Source organism: Taeniopygia guttata, chromosome 4 (assembly GCF_048771995.1).
Source record: "Taeniopygia guttata chromosome 4, bTaeGut7.mat, whole genome shotgun sequence".
Lineage (NCBI taxonomy): Eukaryota > Metazoa > Chordata > Aves > Passeriformes > Estrildidae > Taeniopygia > Taeniopygia guttata.
This window is the reverse complement of record NC_133028.1, coordinates 36,308,968-36,335,126: the sequence shown is the minus strand read 5'-3', so window position 1 is coordinate 36,335,126 and position 26,159 is coordinate 36,308,968. Positions and strand designations below refer to the sequence as shown.

General features: G+C 35.8%; 1 protein-coding gene across 4 annotated transcripts in view; it reads left to right on the top strand.

Moving 5' to 3' along the window:
* The window catches only part of GALNTL6 (polypeptide N-acetylgalactosaminyltransferase like 6), a 434,988-nt gene that overhangs the window by 186,860 nt on the left and 221,969 nt on the right, over positions 1 to 26,159 (top strand). For all 4 annotated transcript variants that reach the window (XM_030271350.4, XM_072928381.1, XM_072928379.1 and 1 more), the window contains one exon: positions 7,146 to 7,312. In XM_030271350.4, the coding sequence (XP_030127210.4) occupies positions 7,146 to 7,312 (167 nt within the window). The remainder of the gene's footprint in view (positions 1 to 7,145; positions 7,313 to 26,159) is intronic.

Genomic DNA, 26,159 nt, shown 5'->3' with positions numbered 1-26,159 from the left:
TAAAGAACGGATGATTTGGAAGTTTTGCATATTTTCTTAAGCTCATGTGATGAGGACGTTTTTTCCCCCAAATATAAAGTTATCAGGGAATCAAACAGAACTCTTCTTATTCCTTGAAGTAAAAAAATGCTGTTATTTGTGACCAGTAGAGTAGGCTAACCTACAAAATGAAATCATAACAGCCTTAGGATTCTTAGTAGTGAATAAGAAAGAAGTGTAATTTTAACTCCTTTTCACTACTGTTTTTATGAAGAGTCATCCTTTCAGGTAGTATTTTAAAGGTGCCTCCTGCAGATAGCTTCATGGTGTTTCTGGGACAGTTTTTTTTCTTCCTCAGGCAGGTTAATATTTCAGAAATAGAGGAATCTCTTGCTATTTTCTTAACCTTCTAAAAGTCTTCCAGCAACTTTGAAGCCAACTCTAAAATTGCTTAACTCAGAAACTTGCTTTTGATTATTGTTTCAACCCCACAGAAGAATTCTGTATCTCAAAGGAAAAATCAAGTCAATATTGAGTGTTTTAAAGTGAGTTAGTGTGTCTGTGTGAGGTTTCTGTGAATACGCCTTGAACTTGTGAACTGCAAAATCAAACTGTAGGAACAGCATGCAAAGCTGGTGAAAAGTTCTAATTTGTCAATTATGTGTATATATATTTTTTTTTACTATAGAAATTATTTTCAAATAAATTCTACCTTTTTTTAATTACAAAATTGAATCATACATATGATTAGTGCTTAATTATGTTTCTAATGGAAGGGAGAGACGAATGAGATTCTTTGGACAGAGACTGATTTTCAAAGCACTAAGTACAACTTCACAGAGTGGAAACAGCTTGTGGACTGGTAAATCGGGCCTCTGTTTGTAAAAATCTCATCCAGAAATCTCTGAGGGACTAATTTAATGATGTAGGGATATTCTTTGCTAGGAAATACCAGATATTGAGTTCTGAAATGTTGTGGAAAGAGAGACTAAACTGATTGAGGATAGCAATATTTGAAAGCATAATTCAAGGTTGATAACTTTTGATTCATTATAGTCTTGAAACTGATATTGTATCTAACTCAGCATATTCATCATTTGATGCCAGTTTTTGTTTGTTTTCAATTTTTTTTTTTTACACAGGTGTTGGCATTTATAAAATATTTTTGGCAAAGTCTATATTGCTAGTATTGTTTAATAATTCTGAGTATTTGTGCAGTGGCAATGCATAATGCCCCTTGCATGTCCTCTTTTAAACTCCTGTTGCTCTGAATGGTAATGTCATAACTTCAGTGAGAAAATACAGGAGTGAGCTACTTAACTAGCAGGATGACTGTTGCTTATCATGGTAATTTTCTTGCTAAGTATCTACCAAGACATTTCAGGCATAACACAGAAGTTATTCTGAGACTTAACACTTCAGTAAATAAGCTTGAAGAAATGTATTATTTATGTCAAGAAATTTTCAATTTTTCAACCTTGGATACTGAACCTATTACTCAGCTCTGTTCCATGATTAAGTGCTCATGTGCTGCACTAAAATATGTTATGTTTAAAGGCAATAAGAGAGGCATCTTTAGGAAAACTTCTGTTGTACATTACTATGGCCAGTCTGTAGTATTCCATTAAGATTATGCAAAAAAGGCTTCTGAGTAGGAGCCCTTTGCTAGTTTCAATTGTCAGGTTCTTCACCCCCTTGAATAGTATTTCTGCTGTGAGTCCTAGATAGATACTGTTGATTCTTCATCCCCTTATCCCCTCCCAACTTGTTGATTCAGGTGTTTAGATACTGCCCTCTAGAAATAAATGACCTTGCTTTCAAAGGAGCTTAAAATAATGTCTTTTGGTGCCAGCCATTTATTTGTTTAGAAAAGTACAACCCAAGGTGAGTAGTTACTTGACTGAACTCTTCTTAAAGAGTTTTGCATTTCTGTGTGTCTAGGAGGAGTGCATTGTGTAAAAATTTTAACTATACACTTCATTTAAATTAAAAAAGAGTTCACCTAGAGACCACAATGGGCATCCTCTTCCCAGTTTGCCTGTATGACAGGACCAGCATGCAGAAGCAAATTATTTTGGTTTAATAGTTAACTTGCTGTATGATTATGTATTTTTTTTCTCCTGTTTTGTGTGGTCAAATGTGCCATTGTGGAACTCGGCAATAAAATGGGTTCCCAGTCCTCAATAAGGAAAGTATTGGTAAGGGATTCCATAAGATGATCAGTAGTCCAGGCAGCATTGTACTAAGCACTGGAGGCCACTGCCTTTTACAGCTCTTAAAAGGAGAGCTGGCAAGTTACCTGCATATGATGAGACTGTGCTGAAAGGACAAGAGAGATAACATGCCCATACGTTGCTAGATTCCAGTCTTGGCTGTGAAATGGGCAAGCTGTTTAAATTCACCAGCCTAGTCTGGCAGTCTGTAGAGCTAGGAACAATCCCAAATTCATCCTCTGGAGAGGACTGGAGGCCTTGGTCTATTCAGTTAGGATGAGCCACAGGATGTGCAGATGTTTACTGCTGCACTGCGCTGGGTGCTGATGGGGTAGCATGGCACAGAGATACAAGCATAAGTGTGAGCTAAGCTGACTGATCAGGATTTCTTGGAATAATTTGTGGAAGACAGCATCAAACCTTGAGCACTTAAGCCTCCAGTTCTGTAAATGATCACTTACCAGCCACTAATAAGGAGACTGCATTAGTCCTGTAGCTGATCAAGGTAAGCTGAGGAAAATATAGTGTGAGGTTTCTGAGCAAAGTGAATGAGTGGTGCCTTAAACACCAAACATGAAAAATATTGCTGAACTGAGCTATTTGGTTATCTGAAGAAACACAAGTATGGAGTTAAAGATAAAAGTGAGAAAAAATACAATGAAAACAGTGGAAGACTAGTCAATTAATGTGTTCTTAGCATCTTTAAGTATTTATCCTCTTATGAGTGTGGGAATGATGAGCATACATATGTAGCCAGGGCTGATTACAGAAAACACTTCCATGGAAATTATAGTGATCAAAGCCATAGTAAAAAATCAGTTCAGTATACTAATTTCAGGTAGACTGATTGAGTTTTCTGCCCTCAATCCCAAAATTATAAAATACCATGGCAAGTTTTTCTTCCGAAACTTTGTGTGTTTATACTGATCTTTATCTCATTCAAGCAAGCCATTTTATAATATATATGTAGAATGATTTAACAGAGTCAAATAACCTGTCTTCATCTTCATTTGCAATTTAAATCAGTCTTGTTAGTGCAGAGTCCTCATATGTTATTTTAAAAGTTATTCCAGTTTAAAAGGCAAAAAAAAGTCATGATAGAAACGAGCTAAAAATAGCAAATAATAAGTTCCTATTAAAATTATTTTGAAACACCTAGTATTTGTATCCATTTTTCAATTCCCTACTGACTTTTTCTTTTTTAATTCCTTAATCAGGATATGATGTGACACTAAAGCTCTACAGTAATATATTTGTCTTTATCAGTTGAGCTATGATTTAATAATTAAGAGGAGAGCTTAAAGTAAAGTTGATTGATATCACCTACATTGCCATCTTTTCTACCCTGACTTACATCTTGGAGCAAACCCTTACTTCACTGAAACTGGCTGAACTGCCTATGTGATCATCTTAAATCTACTAACCTTTTTTGAGTATTGATTTTAGGTTTTATTTCCAGGCCTTTATAGATTTTATAATGTTTCAAGCCTCAATGAAAGCCTTTTTGCTTTTTGAACCTTTTATTCTGCCATTCAAACTACCTGAATGATACTTACTGTCCACATAAAGCCTACATTCACCTAGTGTGCAATTTGCAATGTCTTTATGTGGAGGATGACAATTGGAGTTCATGTGTGCAAGTACTATAATTTGGTAAATTGATACAAGTTTGACCAAATTCTTCACCAAAATTTTTAGGCTCTGTGAAAGAAATTGTTTTGCTCAGAAGGGGTACAAGAATATTTCTGTAGGTAGTCAGTTCAGTTTCATTTTAACATAATTTAGACACTTTTACCTAATGTGTATGAAATTATGGTGGTCTTTTATACATAGCATTTTTCCTTTCTACACCAAATCTTGCTTTATTTTTTATTTTAGTAAATTACATTCTTCAGGAAATATGAAAGAATCTTGAATTGCAATTTCTCATTTCTTTGGAGACTCAAGAATTTGCCTTTTAAAACAGGAAGTAATGTTTGTAGCTTCTAAGTAGTCTTTTTGGCAGCCAGGGTATTTGGCATCACTTCTAAAACTCAGGATATAAAGAAGCACACTTGTGGACTTGGAGCAAATGGTGCATGCATTATATATGTTTATTCTCATGAAAATACCTAGCTTTATTCTCATGGTACATCCAGTGTCTCAGCTGTGGAGGTCTAACTGCATTTTTGTTGCAGTTTGTGGGCCTTTCCTGGGCATTGCAGCTGTTCACCAGGTGTGTCCTGCAGCCCATCAGAGCACAGAGCACTGCCCTCTGCTACGGACAGTGTTGAATAGAACGCCAAATAAAATGGATTTCATGTTATGCTTTGTAAAACAGTGGTCTTCTGTTGCTGTTAGAGTCTCATAGGGGCTAAAAATGAGTAAAATTCCACTTGCTGAAGAAAAGCTAGTAAAGCACTGCTATGAAACCTAGCAAAAAATGGTGAAGTTTAGGGTTTCGTTTCCATTAATTTGAAATCTGACCAGTAGTTTATTTTTGGTTTTTTTGTTTGTTTTGGTTTTTTGGTGGTTTTTTTTTGGTTTTTTGTTTGTTTTGTTTTTTTTTAATAAAAGCACAAAAAGGATATTTTGGTGGTTTGTGGTTTCTGCTAGAAATCAATTCACATGTAGCTTTTGCCATATAGCTTTGCAATGGCAATCAAAAGTAAATGTAAATGAGGATTAAAGATCAAAGTTGAATGATGGAGAGATGTTAAGAAAGTGTTAGATGTTTTTCTCAGATTCTAAGTGTAGCTCTGTTTTAGATCGATCTGTTCAGCAGGAAGACTAGAATAGTAGTAGACTAAATCCATCAATGTTGCTTCTCCTTCTCAACATTTTAGCATAATGCAATCACTCTGAAACTGTCAATGAGAATATCTAAATCCAGTGACCTACCCCATCCTTACACACATAAGGTTACAATATTAACAATGTATATTTCAGTACAACTGCTTTCAAAAGGTATCTTGTTATACTGGAGGAGTGACTTTTTAAAAAGGAAATGGCATGTTTGGGTGTTTTGGGTATTTTTTTCCTCTTACTTTTTAGAAATGGTTAGTATTACCTATGTGAGGTTCTTTTGCTTGGTTTCTTTTTTTTCAGCTTGGAGTTTTATGGAGGTGGAAACTTACCACCACTTACAGTTTTGAAATCATATTTACTGGGAGTCAAAAATGCTGAAGGAAAAGCTTTTACTTTCAAAAATAGCATGAGAGTTCCGTGTGTGTCTGTTAGTTGCATTTGTTCTAGTCCAAGAAACATCACTGTTGACAAACAGGTGGCAACAATTGGTGTTGGTTTTGATAGGTGGATTTTTTACCATCTGAAACAGCTATGTATTAATAATGGGCTTCATTTGTAATACTTGTTCCTAAAAATAGGAAAAAAATATCTACTAAATTCTTTCACTGCAGTGGATTTTCTTTTACTCACAAAATATTTAAATATATATACTTAGACTTTTCTGTCACTAGGTAATGAGCACTGCTTTCACCAGAAAATGACATTATTGTAAAGCATCTGTCTATTTTCCAATGTGCATGTGTGTTTTACCCACAAGCTGCTTACTAAAATGTTTCCACAGTGCTTATTTCAGAAAATGGCTTGTCATTAAATTAATTCTTACTATGTTTTAGGAAGAAAAGTCTGAACTAAAATTTAAATCTTATTTTTTAGTAAAATATCTAAAACCTAGTTAGTTTATTTATAGCTACATAACAGTTAATATTTGCAAATACAACTTTAGTAGCTATGAGTTTTTATTATTTCTTTGGAACATTTCGTCAGTGTGGTAGCTGTATAATGTATTGGTAAATACTGATTTCTAAATGACATTTATAAAGTGGAAATGCAAACGAAGCTGCAAATATATGTAAATCAAAAAACATTTTTGATATGCATAGTTATGCTTTCTGAGAAGGAGCAAAGAGATCTATACTTTTTTTTTAAACCTAGAATTTGCAGGTCTAAACTTTTAATTTTGTTTGTTTATTGCAAATCTGACAGGTTTCTGCTCTAGGGATACCTTTATCAGGATGTGACTTTCTTTTGAGGAATGAGAAATCGTTCAGTTACTTTGTCCCCAGAGGTGAAAATGCCAGGCTTTGTTAACAACAGAAGAATGTGTCCCTTTTTTCTTTTTTTCAACAAAACATGAAAGATGCAATCCTATCAGTTGCAGTAATCTAAATATTTGTCATAAAATATTTTTGGATATTAGGAGACATTGATTTGCATGGCCATTATTTATTTTTGAGTATTATGTTTTTTTCTTTCTGAAATGAGTAAACAACTCAATATTGAAAACAGTCAGGTTAAGCACTGATATTCCATAGATGCTGTGCAATTAAGATGTTGAACGTACAGTACTTTCCTTTCAAAGATGAAAGCTTGTATACATTTCCTTGTTTATAAGTCTTCACTTCCAGAATTGTGTGTTGTTTTATCTCTATACTTAATAGGAGCAGTCATTTTGGATCTGTACATGTGAAGCTGGAGTTGTATGTGTGGATATTGTTTTTCATATTGTAAGCACATATCACCCAGGATAATACTGAATTGTTTTCTAGAGTTTATCTCTTTTTAGACCAATCAGTCATTTCAGATTAGCTTCATATTTTGCTTTGGAATTCTTTTTGATAACAGGATTTGGTTTTTGGAAATGATGTCACAGAAGATATGTCATCTGTCATGCTGCAGGAAAAAGTTTTCAGTGAAGGAAAAATAATTCCATCCAGTTAGATTTTTTTTTTTTCACTCATTCCACTTAAATTTTGTCATTGTTCCTATTTATTCACTGTTGTAGCAGTGTGCTTTAAACAGTCCAGCTGTTTTCACATGAAATTACTGCTTGATTGCACTGTTGAGTTTTAGCTAGAAACCATGTTGGTTGAGTGGCCTAAATGGATGACAGAATACACCAATTCAGATTTTCAGTATGCTTATGCAATTATTTTCTTGCCTCTGCAGCTGTAAGCACAAGGTGTACTTGGAAGCGCTACCAAACACGAGCATCATCATCCCCTTTCATAATGAGGGCTGGACTTCGCTCCTGCGCACGATCCACAGCATCATCAACCGCACGCCAGACAGCCTGATCGCAGAGATCATCCTGGTGGATGACTTCAGTGACAGAGGTGAGGCCCAGATGTTCTTGTTTTAACTTGAACTTTTAGTGCACTGTGGTCCAGAGGGAAACTAAAGAGATGCAAAAAACAGCCTTGAAGTACCCCCTTTGATTGTTAGCAGGAATAAACATTTATAAGATGCTTTTGTTTTACTTGGAATGAATACTAAAATTCATGTCATAGGGAAGAGAGACTGTCAGCTGTTGATTAAGCTTTATTAATATTGTATTTTTAATGTTATTACTGAAATACTGCCGATTTTAGTATTTCCTCATCTTTCCCCTATAATTCTCTTTTACTCAGAAAGTACATCAACTTTGACCATTTTGAATGCAACTCATTAGCTTTTGAGCCTGAAATTTTATTGAGATAGGCAGATTCACGTAGTAATACAAAATAGCCATACAGAAAAATGAGGGTCTTTTGAATGGAATATTAAAAAACACTTTGGAATAGTTGATCAAAATTTACATCATTTATATGCAGTAAAATTAAGAAAACTTCAATCACTTAATTCTTATGCTGCCATTACTTCTTGAATGCAGCGCAAAAAATTAATGCCTCAAGTTCCTTAAATGAATTTTAACATTTCTTTAGGTAAAATTCTTCCATGATAAGGATGTGGAACTAGGAAATAGGGTTTTTGTTTTCAAATTTCAGTTCATCCCTTAGGAGTTTAAACATGAAGACCACTGATTTTGGTGTTTTGCAGGGTAGGTTTTCTGTTTGGATGGAAACATCAGTTGCTGGTATGGTAGCTTTGTTCTGAGTAGACTGATAGCAAAAGAGAGAATTGTAGCCTTTGCTAATATTTTACTTAAAACCTTTGTCTCAGCTAGGAACTTAGAGGAGCAGATTTCTGACCTACTGTTTTAAGAAGCCCCTGGGTAAGTGAGAGAAATTAGTAGAGCACTGCAGTAGCAGAACCATTTTTGTAAGATTTTTTTTTTTTAAACTTGATATTTCAGAGTTTAGAAAGATAAATGCTGCACACATCTATCTTGCCCTTTCATATCTGCTGGTTTACTTGCAATATGTCCTTTGATGAACTGCCTCTGGATCTGTAATGCAATTTAAGTGAAATTGTAAAGTGAGTACAGTTCTGACTGGTCTATGTTTATGAAATCTAGACCATAGATGAAAGTTTTTGAAATCAGACGTGTAAAACAGGCTGTTTCTGCAGACTAACAATTTCCTAGTAGTAAACAACTCGCTGTAAGTTGTTTTTATAAGGTATCTGACAAGTAGAAAAGCTGTTTTTCTTTTTTTTCCCTCATTTTTTTCTTTTTTGGCTGAAATAGCAGCTGTTGAGACCATGCTTGCTCAACATGGTAATACTGTAGCGTTTTTTAAATGAAGAACATAATTGCTATTGTTGATGTATATTAAAATATGCTAGTGTTTTGTAAAGCTTATCTACTTCCAGGTTATTAGGAAAAGAATTAATGCCACTGAACAGGCTCTTGCTCTTTCTTGCATGCTCTAACTTAATTTCTGCTGATTGCTGAAAGTAATATTATTGTTATAACACCATAAAAATCTCCATAGCCTCCTTTATTTCCGGTTATATAAAGCTATCTGACTTTTCAGTAGAACAGTTTTCAGCTGGAAGAAGTGGTTCATATAGAATAGGAATGTTTAACCAGAGCATTTAATGTAAGTTTGAAAAACTGAAAGAAATCTACAAAGAAGATTTACATGAAGTTGGATCTAGAAGCGTGGTACCAATTAAATTACTTACTTCTATTTATTAGTGTTATTAAAATAAAGTTCAGAAATGTGAATGGTTGCCACTTTTGAGCATATTTGGTACTGTATATTTTAAGAAGAGAAATAACACAAGAAAAATCTGCTGCAGTCTCTACTCTGAGTTCAGTAACATTGAGGTCGGATGAATCATTTTGGTACACCTGAAGTCAGTTTATTTTGTGGTTTTGTGATCCTCTAAGCTTTATTTAACTTCTATTTTCTTGTGCTCTTTTTTCTCTTCTATGAGGTGGTCCCACAGAGTTGGATTATTTTATGTTAAGAAAATGGTGACTGATATGTATCTCTACATTTCACAGTTTTTATGAACTGAAAAGCAGTTTATAAAATAACCTGTTTTTAAGAAGTGGCAGATTCTTTTACCCTTTAGTTACCTTTCTGAGACTGATAGCAATATAAAAGATATTGAAGCCAGATTAGGCAAAAAATCAAGTTTGTGTGTTCAGTTGTCAAAACTCATAGAATCATTGCAAGCAAAGTTTGCTGCTGTGTTGAGGCAGTATATTGGTTAGTGATAAATTCATATTCTTTTTCCTTATTGTATAATTTCTGCATGAAGTTGGAGATGCCATAAAGCTGACAAACGGCTATTATTTTGTGAAATCAGTTATATGTTATTAAAGTGACATGTGTATACTATTCTTGTTCCATAACTTCATATTATAAGGGGAAAATTTTGTTAGCAAGCTAAATATTGTGTCTAGATAGTCAAAAGTGAAAATGAGGTATTTCACTAACAATGGTATTTTAAAAGTAGTGATTAAATAGCAAACACTTTTCTCTGAAGTTTTCTATTAATCATGCTTTTTCTTTTTACAAACATCTTGGAAATTACGAAAAGTCAGTTCCTATTAGAAGCAGTAAATGAGAAAAAGAAGAAATTTCCAAGCTGTGTAAAAGACTTTAAAAAAAAAAGGCTCCAATATTTTTCCTTCTTTTTAACTAATGCCGGTATAAATATTGAAATGCACTGAATAAGACTTTTGATAACAAATGATGAAAATGTTTTACTGAACAGCTAGATACCAGAAGTTGGCTGCTTCATCTTCAGAATAACTTGTATGCCTTCATTTTATTCACATGCAGTCCTTTGGCTTTTATGATCAAAACCAAAATCTTTAAATAGTTCATGCATAATATTCTGCATAAATTATGACATTTAGATGTTATAAAAGTAAAAGGACAGCTGCACATCTTTAAATATCAATATAATGCAGACTAAAGGCTTGGTATTATGAGGGAGGTAAGGAAATGTTATGAGACATGAAAGTACAATATTTGATTATGGACAGATTTAATATAAAAAAACTACATGAATATTAGAAGTTAGCTGTTACAGAAGGAAATGTAGATTTAAATACAGATACACAGTTGCAAGATGTCTTTATTCATAAAAAAAAGTAATTTATAGAGAGTGTTTGTATTTAAAAATTGTGAACCAACAGGTAGAAGAAAAATGTCTGATTTAGTGGAACTCCATTTCAGCAAAAATAACAGCTTTGATTTATATTGTAAACACACATGGCAGAATGTTGGTGTACTGGTGAGATGAAAGGGGACTGAATCTGAAGTTCCTAGGTGCTCTAATAAATATAAAATAAATACATTGTCACTTAACAAGCACTATAAAAGAGAGGAAAATAATAAGCTTCTACTTAGTTTGCCTTAGAAAGCTGTGGATACAATAAGAGTACATTTTAATGATGTACATAATTTTACATACTAAATCGTGTGAAGTGTTTCTGATTTTGTGATGGATTTGGAGCTGCAAATCCAGTACCTGATTCATATAAGCCCTGTATTTAAACTCAAAGTTCAAGACCTATCAGTTTCAGTGTAACCTACCATGGAGAATCAACCTTTATATTGAAGATACCAACACACCTCTATGTCATTATCTGCAGTGGCTTTGTGTGCAGCTCTAGTTTTGTGATTCTGGTTTCTATGAAAATGAGCCTTGTTGAAAGTAGCTTTTTTTTCTGGGAAGGTTTTGGGGGTTGTGTGAAGGTTGTTTGAAATGGAAGGTGGGGAAGATTGGTTTGCAGGTTTGACATTAAAGATTGGGTGTTTCTTGTTGACAAGTTTGCTCTGAAGTCAGACAAATACCTGAAAAAGGGTAAGAAGCAGAATGCTAAGAAGCAGAATACGGGCAACAGCTTTAAAAGAAAGGGCAAAATGAAAAAGAAAGCAAGTTTTCATTGGTTCAGTTATGGAACAGCTTGCGTTTACAGAGGAATACTAAAAATTCTAATTAATGTTTTAAAACTTTAGAGAAACACAGATTTGCCTAATTCATTAGTTAAACAGTTCATGTAGGTTGCCAACATGTGATAGATTTGTACATCAACTTTTATTTATTTTTATGTATCAATTACTTTATTATGAGTCAGACTTGTAAACTGTTACTAACACAGTGTATGCCCATGCATGTGAAGTTGACTTACAAAAGATTTTGACTTTACGCTGTAGTTCTTGAACCAGTACAGCACTTATTATAAGAAAAAATAATGCCACAGCCAACAATAAATTTATTAGCAGTAACAATTATTTGGCAGTATTTTAGTTTTGAAAAAAACCTTCAGATTTGATGAGGGGAAAAAAAGAATTTGCAACCTTATTAGCGTACAGCTTCTTCCTCAACTAGTTCCTGTCACTGGCAATGAATTGGTCTTTTGGTAGAAAATGACAAACTAGGAAATTTTCCTTCATGTTGATGAGCCAGTCCCTTCTAATATTGTTGTCTATTATGATCTCCTGGGTCTGTCCCCTTGCTTAGGTCTGTGTTCTGCATCATTCATTTGAGAGTATCATGGTGCCTTCTATCAGGTATCATGCGGTTTGTGTCAGACCTCTGAATAGGCCAGTTTAATAACATGGAAGTCAGTGTGCAAAAGCAACTTGTGATTACTTCATCAGAGCTGTAGTTGGTCAGTGAACTTCAGTGCCAGTCATGTGCTTTTTTTTCTGTGAACATTGGAAGATGACCTGGTATGACTGGGATTTTTTAAACTGTAGTTCTGTAAACTACATTGATCATACTATACAATAATGGTCAAGTAAGGGAAGAGAGTTTGTGCTGAAAGCAAAGCAACTCTATCAGATTAGACCACTTTCCATTGAGGGAACACATGCTATTGCATGGAGTTGAAATTCCCTGTATTTTGTTTGTAGACAATTCCCTGTATTTTGTTTACATAACATGTCATTGAAACACAAATGTATGGATACTTGGCTTCAGATCATGGCTGGATGTAACTTTCCCCTGAAATGAAAGGGAAAGTTACATTGTACAAATGACTGTCTTGTCATAGCAAAGCTCTGCTATAGACAGAAAGTGTCCCTATGATCAAAGCTCACGTCTCCAAAAATTGCCATGTTAGGCATAGCTCATGTAAGATATTATTAGTGAGAAAGGAAGGGTGAATCTACACACAAATCTGGTAGGTTTGTAGACAAATAGTTATACCTGAAGCACACAGCCTTACTGACTGGGAAGCCTGTTGCTGCAATCAAGTAATTATACAAAGGTAAAGAGAGATGTTTTCTGCTTAGTGAAGAATTTGTAGTGGCTTTGTACTTGCTTAATGCAGTATCCTGGAAGCCAGAGTGATCCTGGCAACCTGAGTTGCACTCTTCATTTCACTGATAGCATAAGCAAAGCTTCCCTGGAGCTGAGTTTAATACAGCAAGCTTTTCAAGTAATGTTGACCTTAATATTAACACATTACTTCATCATGCATACTACAGCAGAAAAAAAAATTCTTAGCTTTTAACCCTATATCAATCTCAGTCTCACATTTTAAAACTATTTTAAAAAAAGGAAAAGGCCAAAGAAAAAATGAAACTAATTCAGTTTCAAGATGTCTATATTGACTAGATATCTAACTAAATGCAGCATTTACATTTTTATACTTGTGATATTGAGCTATAAAATGACTGTTTCATTTCCTCTACAATGCACTCAGTTACTTGCATTTCATGAAACTTGGACTTGCTTCTGGTCAAAATACTGTCACTGTAAAAAGTACAACTTATAACATATCTGTGCATAGGTTGGAATAAACTGACTTGAATCTTAAATACCAAGCCTTCTATTCTTCACTCTACATTCTCAGTTTTGAAAATTTAACATTCTAAATTCTGCTATGGAGTTTTTCTTCTGAAATTACAGAGTACAAGATTTTACCTTCAGCTCCTTGATGCACCTTGCAATAGCAGTTTCATTACTGAAGGCATTTTGACTTGACAGAATGGCTTTAGCAGTGGTAAAAGGAAGGGTTGGCCTGGGGTTGGTGAGAGTTCAGCACAGAAGAATAATGGTCATTTTGAAGGCAACTACAGCTCGTCTCAAAATGCATTTCATTTGCTGGAGTAAAAGTATTGTTCGGTTATGAGAAAGTGAGAGGTGGGAAGAATTTCAAATAACTGAAGTTTTACACTTTACCTAGACAGAATTGAGAATGTGTCTGCATTGGGATAAATTTAGGAGTATCTCCCACACCCCAATGCTGCCTGCACTCAGGGAACTCAAATATGACTTGGCTGTAAAAATGAAAACTCCAGTGATGAAATACTAATGTGAAAACAATTTCTTACTTTTCACATAGTTGATCAAATTGGTTGTAATAGACAAGTAATTTCATTTTTGAATATGTGTGGATTTAGAATATGAAGTTTTTGTTTCCACAAGGTCTATATTGGTCAGTCTATCTTTAGTTGCCCACCCTATTAAATGTTTGCTGGGTGTGCATCATGCCTGCACACTGCATCCTTTTTGTTTCTGAACATGTGAGGAATTCTTGAGATGGGAAACAATGAGCAGCCTGCACGTAGCAAGACTCTGTTCTCTGGGTGTCAACTTATGTTATGCTGTGCTTGTTTCGAGTGTGGTTCATGAGATACCTGAAGTAAATCTGGATTTAAAACAGTATAGTTACTCTGGGTCAGTTTCAAATAATGGAAGTACATTTATTCATGTGGCAATTTTTTCTACTGTGCATTTCAGGTTTGGTTTACATTTCCTTAGGGTTAAATTGAATTATGGCTGAAATGACATTATTTTAAAATTCCTCAGGTTTGATCTTGTGAGGAGGAAGGAAAATTTCTAACTCTGCATAAACATAGATCTCTACATTAGCTTTTCTCTGAAACATGAGCTGTTTACTTTCCACTTGAAAAGCATTATTACATTGCAGTAATAGACAAAAAACAACTTGACAAGAGACTTTAACAATTAGCTCAAATTATCTTCTTCAGCTAAAGTTAATGAATTGTGGAAAAGATGCGCATTAGTTTCATAAAAAAATGAAAAGACGATGTTCTTGTGCATTTTCTTACATTTCTTCTTTTCTAAGTTTCTTCTTAACTTGTTTATAAGCTTTAAGATTTTTTTTGGCTTATTTGCATGAGGCAATTCTTGACTAGTATTCCAAATGTATTACTTCCACAACTTCACTGAGTATTATAATGGAGATGTTAACTAATTTTTGCATCTTCAAATGAGATATCCCCTGAATAATCACAGTTAAAACCTGCAGACAGGTGATGTAGGATGGAAACTGAAGACTGTTGCTTTGGATTTTTTCAGACATTCCATCTGATCAAATTCAGACTGGTAAATTTTTCTTTTCTTGGTGGTGCTTTGTTATTAGGAATCAGGAGAACAGGTCTGAGATCTTATAAAGTATTGTTTTTCATAAGCTAATCAAGTAGGTTTTGCTGTAGTATCAAGAGAAAGGATTCTTGCCAAATAACTGTCTGTTGTTTAGGAAATTTCCTTTAATTTAAAATTGAAATTTATTCATGGTCCTTTTCATGCATGAATGTTGTTTCAATGTTATTTTTAAATAACTCATTATCTTTTCATTGTACACAGAAAGAGATTGCAACTTTCAGTTTTCAAACTTCATTGCAGTTTAATAAAGTGTGGCAGGCTTTTGAATTGACATTCTAGTAGTATTTCCAAATGTGGTAGTTTTTTTACAGTCAAGGTTGCCTTAATTGCAACATTTGAGTTCATCTTAGTAGACTTTAAAAATATATTTCACCTTTCCTGAATGTAGACTTTTAAGTAAGCTTGTAATCATCAAGTAAAATAACATCCTTAAAGAATAGTCAATAGTATTGTCCCCAGCTACTATATTTTATGCATCTTAAAGAAAATAATTCCAGAAAACCTTTTACTTCATTTTCCTGTATTATAAATGTGGTTTTTTGGTACTTTTTTCCTGTTTGCAAATCATGTGTGAGCCTGAAACCTGCTAATATTCCAAATATATTACCAATAACATAAGAGAAGTTGTTTTCCTGTTCATTCACTGGTACTGAACTTCACATAAGGTAAGAGGGAAAAAGAATGTGGGTGGTATAGGGAAAGCTGTGAAAGATCAAATCAGGAAATTATGATTGTCACTCCTAAGAGAGTTTTGAACCCGGAATTCTGGTATTAACACAACTGTGTTTTACTAAAGGTTTACTAAATGATCTGTAAAAGTCTTTGCAGTCAGATATAGGGTATAAGTAGTTTCTAATAATTTCCCTGGGAGATGAGTGGAAGAATATTGATTTGGTTGCAAACTAAATGCCTTTTTATTGGTTTGTTTGGTTTTTTTTATTCCCAAACAATATGGTTTTGTCTTTTCTAGACTGATTCTTACATGTAGGCTTGCTAGCAAGTGTCTAGTTTACAAATCTTACCACATCCTAAAGAAATAAGAAAAATCCTGTAATAAGATTAACAGATGAATTTCTTCAAAGCTTTATAGATGAAGAATAAAGCTTTGTCTTGCCCTATTTTTTTTTGTAACCCTGACAAAATCAAACACTTTTAAATAGTTCTAGTACATATTCGGACCTTGCTTCACTGATGAAGTAAAAGAGTTAGTAACTTCTATTCAAGTTCTGGTATATTCTATTTCTGTCAAAGCAAATGAACAACAACAAAAAAAAATGCTTAAAGCTTAGAGAATACTTTATTAGAGTATTGAGAGCTGAAATCCATTTATATTAATTTCATCTTTGTGCTTTTCTTTTGAGATAACCTAGTACATAATTTGACAGCACTTGTTTCCGATGATCCTTTCCTGGATAATGGCAAGCAGTTCTCCCATCATTTTTATTTATTTAATATTTTTATTCTGATTAAATAGAGGCCCTGCTGCCAAAAGCATCTATTTGTTTATTGTTGTATATGTTTATGCAGATTTTTATTTTGTGCAGTCAAAAATCAAAAGTGTACTTAATGCATGTTTTGTTTATTGCTCTTCAGTGTCTCACAGGAAGCATTTGTGACATATGGAATTGTCTAGTTACAAATCTTCTTGTACAGAAATGCAATCATAATTTTGATTAACTTGAAAAGGAATGTTGTTGCTCTCAGAAATCACTATCCAGACGTTCAGTCAGCTTTGGGGGCTTTTGTGTGTGTGCTGATTTCCCAAAATGAGATCATGTATCTTTCAGACAGATGGGCAATTTTATGAAGCTTATAAATGGCTGAAAGCTTTAATGGCTCTGTCATGCGCAGTTTGTTTTTGAAACGCTACTGTTTTGTGAAAAAAGCATTAATAACTTGTACTGAGCAATTATAATAGATTTATTTTGATAGGATGGGGTCAAACTGTGTTTTCTAAATTAGAATAAGTTCCATATGCAATGGGAAATTTTGGTTAAGAAGAATGACAATATCAAAGCATGATTTGCTACATGCAAAGAGCTTTTAGCGTTCTCCTCTGCCTTCTCAGGTTACAGGTATAAACTCAATTTACTTGGGATGGTGATTTTTTTTCCCCCTTTTTATCCAGTTGTATGTTTATGCATTATGAGAGCAGGTACACACTTTGGTTTTTGTGGCTTTGCAAGGCTGCTGCATAATTGAAACACCCAGCACACAGAGGCAAACAAATACATTGATTTCATTTATGGTCCGTGACTTAGCAACCTTTGGTCACCTGCTGTAGGAACCCTCATATCTGCCCTCCTCACAAATTCAAGAAGATACGCTTTAGGATAAATGGAAAAATGTTTCATGAAGCCAGAATGCACTACACAGTATGGAAAATCCTACCCATTTAGAACAGGTGACCGCTGGGGATTTTGCTTTTATGTGGTATAGAAAACCCTTCTAATCACACTGGTAAAATGTACTGCAAACATACACATGGCATTCAGGGATGAAGGCCTTCCAATCTGTGCTGACTTCTGGCTTTTGAATTTGAGTGCTGCTATTGTCAGAGTGGTGGAGGGGAGGGGGGCAGTTGGGGAGATTTTGGTTTTGTTTGTTTGTGTTTTCTAACATAATCTAATTTCTCCTACTCTTACATCAGGATATTTTACTGCAGCATCTTCTATCTTTATTTTTTTTTACTAGGGATCTGATGATTCTTTAATAGGTAGAAATCTCTCAACAAATCCAGAAGATTATTTCTGCCTAAGGTCTCTTCTTCCCCCTCCATTTGAAGGGCAACATACTGAATTTAGAAAACAGAATTGACATTCTTTGTAAAAAGTGCTGTTTATGCACAGCTGTCAAAATAGCAAACCTACGGCTCTAGATTTAGCAGGATAAACATGAGTTAGCTGTCTTACTCCATTTCTGCCTCATTTAATCACAGAAGAGACACAGATTAATTGTTCTTTGTGGTACACTATTTCTACTCAGCAGGGAAATTTACTCCTGTTTGTAAATATTCTAATTTCAAAAGTTTATTTTAAAAAATGTTCTACAGTTCTGGTGGAAAGTGATGGTGTTTTAAAACATATTTCAAGTACAACTGATTAATGTAGGAGAATTTGACAAAAATACTTTAAGGGTCTTACTCCCATAGTCTTGCATAAAACAGCTCCTGGTGTGATGGAAGAAAGACATACTGTGTACAAGAAAGTGTAATATTTTTGAAATCAGTATCCTTTAACACTACAAAGCAATACAGAACAGATGTTAGTCTTGTTCTTGAGTGGTTTAACTATTGCAGTTTTTAGCTGTAGAAAGCATCAGCAGATTTTGCTAATTAATGGAAAAATGAAAATAATCCTTACTACATTTGAGTCTAAAACTATTGCGGTTCTTGAAAATATTAGCTGAACTGTTTGCTTCTTATATGCAAACCTCATTCTTGTGTTTATGTATTGGCAGCTTGATATTAATGATAAGAAAACAAATTTTGTGCTACGAGCTTTAATAATACATGAACATGGCATTGAAGTGTGCAATGGGCCAAATTCAGATACATGCATCTAGTCAGTGTGTTATTTACAGGACCTTACATAGCCCTTTTAAGCATAGTTCCTGGCTGTGTTTTTTTCTTTGAAGGAAAGTTAAATGTGTTCTTAGCCAGTGATTGACAATCTGTGCACCAGCTGTGAATGTAAGGGTGTGAAGCGTAAAATAGGTTGATGGTGCCAATTTTGCTGGAGCCTTTTTTTGTGTGTGTACTCCTGGAGGAAGTAGAAGTGATTAAATTTTGAAAGAAATTGATGATTATTACTTCTGAACTGAATTGATTATTTCTGTGGAGTCTTGTAAGTGTTGCTAGTTCAGGTAATTTAACTGAATTTAGAGCTTCAGCAAGAACTGTGAGCTAATTCCTTTTCTTCTGTCTCATGTCCCATGATAATTTTAGTTTTCTGAAGTTCTATCTATTTGAAATTGGTTTCCTTCATGGAGTGAGCATGGCGTTAAGCTGTACCTAACAAATGTTGTATTTTTTTAAATGCTGTGCCTTGATTATGAATGAAATAATAGTTATAAAAATTCAATTAAAAGCAAATTTCCTTTATTTCAATAGGGTAGAATTTGGAAACCTTTCAAAGAAGTCTGAAATTCAGGAAAGTATATGCAATTATTAAATGATAAACTATTCTTGCATACTTGGAGGCCATGGTCATCTATATTTTTTATATGGACAATCGCTTGTATTTCACTGTGCTGGAGTGGGCTTTGTTTGTCCTTGGGTACTTTTAGGGTTCATGTAGTAGGAGGGATGATCTTGTCCTAGTATAAATCAATTATGTTGGCAGAAAAAGATCTGTGATTAAGTTGCTGTATCTCTCTTACTGTCCAATTAAGCTGGCATATACTGAGTTGAAATTTAGCAACATGTTTTAGGTAAAAAAAAAAAAAAAAAAAAGAAACCTGTCATGTGCCCGGGAACAGTTGCCTCCCTCAACAAGCCCACCCGTTCCCCACCTCACCCCAAAGATCTGCATTCCATACCATGAAATGATATTTTATTTCAGATGATATTTTATTTCAGGATAGAGTAACCTTCTATTCCAACATATTGGCTGTTTCAAAGTAGTTTCTCTATGGTGTGAAAACTGTAACTTGTGAGGCACTCCTGCACTACTGAAGCAGCAGCATGAGCTGTGAGGCAAGTTGGGGTACAGTGATTTAACTGCACACTATTTGACATAAAATAATTTTCGACTCTAAGGTGTCAGTCTAACCTATCTTGCTGTTATAAATTGTACTGCAGATGCATGTGTGGGTTTTTTGTAATGCATCCTTGCAGTGTTTTTGTAAAGCTGCTTAAATGCATATGCATTCTTGTTGTTAAAAGGTAAATACAAAAAAGATAGCAGAAGCCTGTAAGCAGTTACATTCCTGCTTATATACAAGAGACTAATATTGGAACAAAACCAGAGTTTTTCTGTTTTCTATTCTCGCTCTCCAACTTCAGGCTGTGTTTTTTGCATCATGATTTTCTCACTTCTTTTAGATTTTTGTCCAAAACAGTGTCCCTGAAGCTGTAAACCACTTCATAGCTATGGAATGTGATACCAAATCCCAGGGAAACTGAATGATCCCAGGTTTCAGTAGCTGAGAAAAAAATAATAGGGATGGTAGTGAAGTTATTATTGAAAACATGTCTATTGATGGGATCTGGATCATTGTAATCTGCAGGGAGCTTAGGGACAAGAATGAGAATCTGTTTTGCAGGAAACACAGAGGGGGATCATAGGAGAAAAGGATGGTTGACAGAAAAAACTGACACCAGGAACATAATTCTGATAGATTTATTTTAAACTTTGGGGTGCATTTGCTCCTCGAGTTTTATCTTGCTGCATAAGGTTGTGCTTTAAGATGAATCAGCAGTATTTTTCTAAATTTCTCACTGTAGAATCAGAGGGCGGGAACACCTCTTTTTTATGAAGACAGGCTTATAGGGCTTGTTCAGCCTGTAGAAGGGAGAATTCTGGGGACACCTTACAGCAGCCTTCCAGTACCTAAAGGGGGCCTACAACAGAGGTGGAGAGGGACTTTTTACCTGGGCAGGTAATGATAGGACAAAGGGGAATGGCTTTGAACTGAAAGAGGGCAAGGTTAGATGTTCTGTTGGTAAGAAATTCCTTCTATGAGGGTGATGAGGCACTGGAACATGCTCCCCAAAAAGTTGTGAATGCTCTGTTTCTGGCAGTGTTGAAGGCCAGGTTGGATGGGGCTTGGAGCAACCTGGTCAAGTAGAAGGTGTCCCTGCCTATGGCAGGAGGGTTGGAACTGAATGACCTTAAAGGTCCCTTCCAGCCCAAACCATTCTATTACTAATCAAGTATCAATTACACATCTAAAATAAGTTCACATCTGCTGTAAAGGTAACAGCAGTTTTTCAAAGTATATTTATATACAAACAGAAGGTTTAACTAGAGTTCTTGTTTGCTTTAGATAGCTAGACAGAGCTTTGGAATGATATGGTTATCCTAGTTTTCTAATTAGTATGTGGTGTATACATGTTGATGCAATATTTCTAACTTATTGTTAGAAATACGTACATACTGACTGTAAATGGAATTACTTAAGTATTAGATATAAATATAAACAATGTAGTAACCTTAGTATTCCCAATCAGAGACATATTTCAGAAAAATAATTTTGTCTTACAGTAATTTTGTCTGAATTTTGTCTTACAGTAGCGTGCTTAGTTATTTGACTGTTTTATTCAAGCCATATTGTGAAAGTATTATATAATGCTTTTTGAGTCATTCTTGCCATCAAAAATATTCTTATTGAATGTTCAAATCCAATTTTGTGGATTGTTGTCAGATATATGTGCTATTTATCTCTGTTGCTCTTAGACTTATTACACAAGGAAACCAGTAATATTAGTTTTTTGGACATTTTTCTTGAATTCAGTTACTTTTTTTTTGGTTTGTTAATGTATAAAATAAGATGTTTAACATGTGGGGTTTTTTTTGAGAGAACGAATTGTTCTACAATTGCTAAAATGAGCATGCCTCTTCTGTGGCATGCCAGTTCTCTCCTTAAAGAGAGTTGCAGAAATGCACTGTGTGAGGAAATGCATTAAGGCTTTGAGCAACACAATTCACAGAATCACAAAACAGGAAGGGACCACAGTGGTCATTTGGTCCAACCTCCCTGCTCAAGCAGAGTCATCCCAGAGCACATGGCACAGGACTGTATCCAGACAGCTCTTAAATATCTCCATTGAGGGAGAGTCCACAGCCTCTCTGGACAATCTGTTCCAGTGTTTGGTCATCCACACAGTAAAGTTGTTCTTCTATTCAATTGGAACTTCCTGTGCAGTTTCTGCCCATTGCCTCTTGTCCTATTGCTCAGCACCTCTGAGCAGAGCCTGGCTCCATCCTCTTGGCGCCCTCCCATCAGATAGTGACAGACATTGATGAGGTGTCCCCTCAGCTGTCCTTTCTTGAGGCTGAACACACCTTACTGTCTCTGCACTTGCTTTTCTCCACCTTCATGAGAAATATTACTTAAGAGTAATGAATCAGGCTTTTGGTGTTCTCTTTCATATTTGTATTTGGGTTTGAGTAGGAAGATTTTGGTAGTGGGAGTGGCTACAGGAGTATCTTCTGGAAAAAGCTGCCAGAGGTTTCCTCCAGGTTCAGCAGACCCAATGCCAGGCAGCTCCCAGATGTACATGCTACTGGCTAAGGCCTGGCCCATCAGCTTTGGTAGAAGCACCCTGGGATTAAGAGATTTAAGTAACTGCAAGAGCTATTTCAGACAGAGAAAAGAGAAGTGAGAATATGTGAGAGAAACAGTTCTGCAGGCATCAAGGTCAGGGAAGAAGGAAGGGCAGAAGATGCTCCAGGTGCCAGAGCTGAGATTCCCTTGAAGCTCATGATGCAGATCATGGTGAGGCAGCTGTGCCCCTGCAGCCCATGGAGGCCCATGGGGGAGTAGAGCTGTACTAAAAAGAGCCCCACCATAAATCAGGGGAAGGGCAAAGGGTGCTGTAACACAGTGGGGAACATGGTCCCATGGAGACAGGAACCCACTCTGGGGCGGGTTTGCTGGCATTGTGACCCCATGGGGGACCTGCACAGGTGCGGTCTGTTCCCAAAGAACTGCATCTCATGGAAGAGACCCATGCCAGAGCAGTTCCTGAAGAACTGAAGTCTATGAGAAGGACTCAGTTTGGGGAAGTTGGTAGAGGAGCGTCTCCCATGGGAAGGACCCCACAGTGGAATGGAGGAAAAGTCTGAGAAGTCCTCCCTATGAGCAGGTAGGAGGGAGTGGCTGAGCCAAAGCTGAATGTGCAGCCTCCATTCCCTGTCTCCCTGTGCCATTTAGGGGGCAGAGGTAGAGAAAATTAGGCCTGAAGTTGAATCTGGGAAGGGAGGAGTGGGGAGAAGGTGTTCTAACATTTGGGTTTATTTTCTCATTGTCCTACTGTGGTTTGCTTAGTAATAAATTAAACTGATTTCTTCAAATTGAGTGACAAACTTTCCTCATGACAGTAATTGGTGAGTGATGGATCATTGACCCATGAGCTTTTCATTATGTTTTCTCTGGCCATTTCAGCTGAGGAGGGAAGTGACAGAGAGGCTTTGATGGGCACCTGGTGTCCAGCCAGAGTCAAGCCACCATTGTTTAAATAGAACTGAGTTGATTCAGAACCAAGGTCAGTATCTCTGACAAGGAATTTAGCAGCTGCCTTGCTGTGTGTCAAAAAAGCAATGGTTGCCTGGCTGGCACCCAGAAGTAGCCAAGCATGGTGAAAGCAGAAGGAAATGGAGTAATGCAATTCATAATAATGACCTGGAAATCTGATTTTCCTTCTTTGTGTAAGACTCAGAAATGCTGGGACTAATTAAAATACTTAGATTAAGCCACGAGAAATCAAAGTGATGCAAAGTGGCTCATTTCTGGGTCTCTGATGAACCAGCTCTGGGATGATATAAAATGCTCTTCTTCACTGGTTTTCCATGTGGCTTTAGGGGACTAGTAGTTGTCAAAGAGAATTGAAGTGGAGTGATTGATGTGTTAAGATAAAAAGTCAATGATGTAATCTTCATCCCAGAAGACATGTTGTTCTGTCGTACAGCGCATGTTTTACAGGGAAAGGCTTAGAGTAGATTGATTATGTATGAGAAAGAGTAAGCTAGAGGAATTAGCCAAGAGAGTATAGTATAAATCTAGCCAGTTTCCTTCTTGGATTGAACAAAAAATCAGTGCAAGTGATGATAATGTAAAGCAAACAACCTTAGGGTGAAACATAAGTAAGGAATTTATTGTGTGGAAACAAGAAGAAATAAACTGTCTTTGTAATCATTGCAATAGGAAAGTGTGTTTCCAGCTCTACATAGATCTAATGCTTGTCTCTTTTCTGTTGGGCAACTGGTAGGGAACACTATTGGATAAAGTGGCATCAAGATGGTATTGTTATTTTCATGTTGTGTATTTTGCCATTTTAATTGTAATTTCATAATTTACATGGATTAATTCCTGGATATACGCAAAGGCATCTAATGCAGAATTATGATTTTTCACCCTGTGTTCTCTGAGTTCATAGGGCTAACTGGCTGTGTTCCAAGATGCATTTGGGAGCTAAAAAGAAGAAAAATAAAGCCTTATATTTGAAGAAAACTACAGAGAACAATACATCTCATTGATTCCTATGTTGATTACATTGTTTCTTCCTGTTTGTGTCAATTAGAAAAAGCATCTTAATTTTATGCTGAAAGCTAGTGAGTGATGGCTACTTTTGATCGGTTCTATTTGCTGTCTGAATAGTATAGCTAAGCACTGTGGCCTCTGCTGCTTTAGGAACTATAGAATTGAGCAAAAAAGTGAAGTAGAAGAAAGAGGTAAATGTAATTAATTTCTGGGAAACAGATTTAGAAGTTTTCCCTTTTCAGTTGCAATCTGGTATAAGAAACTGTCCTGGTTTAAGGCAAATTTGGGAGAAAACCTCTAAATGGGTACTTCTAGGAAGCACATTTAAGTGATCCCTCCCCCAGCTGGCTTGGGAAAATATTTCCTTGGAGAAAAGTGGGAAAAAACCTGTTTTTTTAACAGGCAAAGCATTCTCAGCACAAAAAAAACCAAAAACAAAAACAAAGAAACAAAAAGCCACCACAATATGAAACAACAAAACCTCTTGCTGGTCCAAAAAAATGACAAATTCAGAAAGTCCTCTTTGTGGGCTGTAGCTCGGCTCACTCAGCCTCTTATCAGTACCTCCAGCACTGGAATGCAGCGTCCTGGGCGCAGTGGGCCACAGGTGAGAGTAAGCTGCTGGTGTTATTCTGTATTCTTCAGTCCTGGGCAGGTTTGAACAGTTCCAAGACAAGGAAAAAAAAAAAAAAAAAACAAAAACAAAACCAAAAAAACCACCCCAAACACAGTCTAGGGAACTTCACTGCCTCAGCTATCAAAAAACTAACTAAAAGCAAAGGAGAGTTCTCCCTCACTACAGGAATGTGGAGGATGAGTGCAGTTTCTGAAGACAAACTGTGCACTCCTTCTCTCCCCCTGCCCCTTCACTCTCAGAACCAGTCTTAAAGGTGCAAAACTTATTTCTGGGCTAAACAGACAAATGGGGATACAATTCAGCATCATAAAGTCACCCCAGGACATAAACTTACTTTTAGTTGGGTCATGTCTTAGAGGGAGAGAGGATTTTTATATCTCAATCCTGTCTCCAGCCTTTTTAATTGTTGTTAAGATCTGTCTTTTTTTTCTTCTCTTGATATTGGACATCTGTGAACATATTTAACTCCAAAGTCATTCTTGTCTGTATAGCGTTTTGATATTTTGCAGTAAATTTGCCAGTGTAATAAACTAACTTTACTTTATCTGTTTTCAAATAATTTTTTAACCAGGAAGCCAACATTATCTTGTCTAATTGAGCAGAATGAACCTAGCCTCCTTAAAATTCCTGTTGATTTATTTGACAGTCTCATAGCAAAAAAGGCATCTCATTCACTACTTTGCTCAGAAGTACTTCTAGCCAGCTGGAATGCTAACCCAGCAGATAAGATTATGCATTTGAGAAGCATCATGCCCTGCGAGTATCGCTGCTGTTGGTATCCAACGATATTCCACAGGCACGGAACATCTTATGTTAACATCTTATTGCTAACATAATCTGAGCTGGGAAAAGAGATTTGCTCTGGGAGCATTCTCAGGTGGGCCTCAAGATTTGCATATGTTTATGGTTGTTTTGAGTTTTAAACTTGTACGTGGTTCCCTGGTGCTCTGATTGGATCTCTTGCCTTGCCAGCAGATTATCACACAGCAATTGAATACATTCAGTTTGTGGTGTCTCAAAGCACATGTTAACAACTCCAGTGTTTGAACAGTATGATAGATGTTTGTTGGCTGAGGGATGCAAGGAAAACAAAATATGTGTAATGTGGGGTATACTCTAGTGGTACAACACAAACAATGAATAATGAGCAAAGTTTAAATTGTTTTTGCGCAATTTGTTGTAGAAGTTTAGTGTCTTCCCCTTATGTTTGTATTCTATTACTGTTGAATACCCACTGTCTTGGGAATACAGCTCTTAGGTGAATGACCAAGTATTCCTCTGTTCCCTATCTTTTAATGGCCACTGCAATTTTAGCTTCTGTTTTTAAGCTCTGTTCTGTGGATGTTGCAAGCCTTAAGAGAAGTATTTTGGGTGGGCATGCCTCAGGTAGGTCAGTACAGGAACTAAGGTAAGACATACATTTTTCTTAAGCTTTCACTGAGCACAATTAAGGCATTTGGGGTTATTTTCCCTGTAATTTATTATACCTTGAAGGTCACCGTACTGCTGTTACAGTAGTTACATAAGTCCCATGTTTTGGAAAAACGTTAAAAGCATAATTGCTTTTATACTGA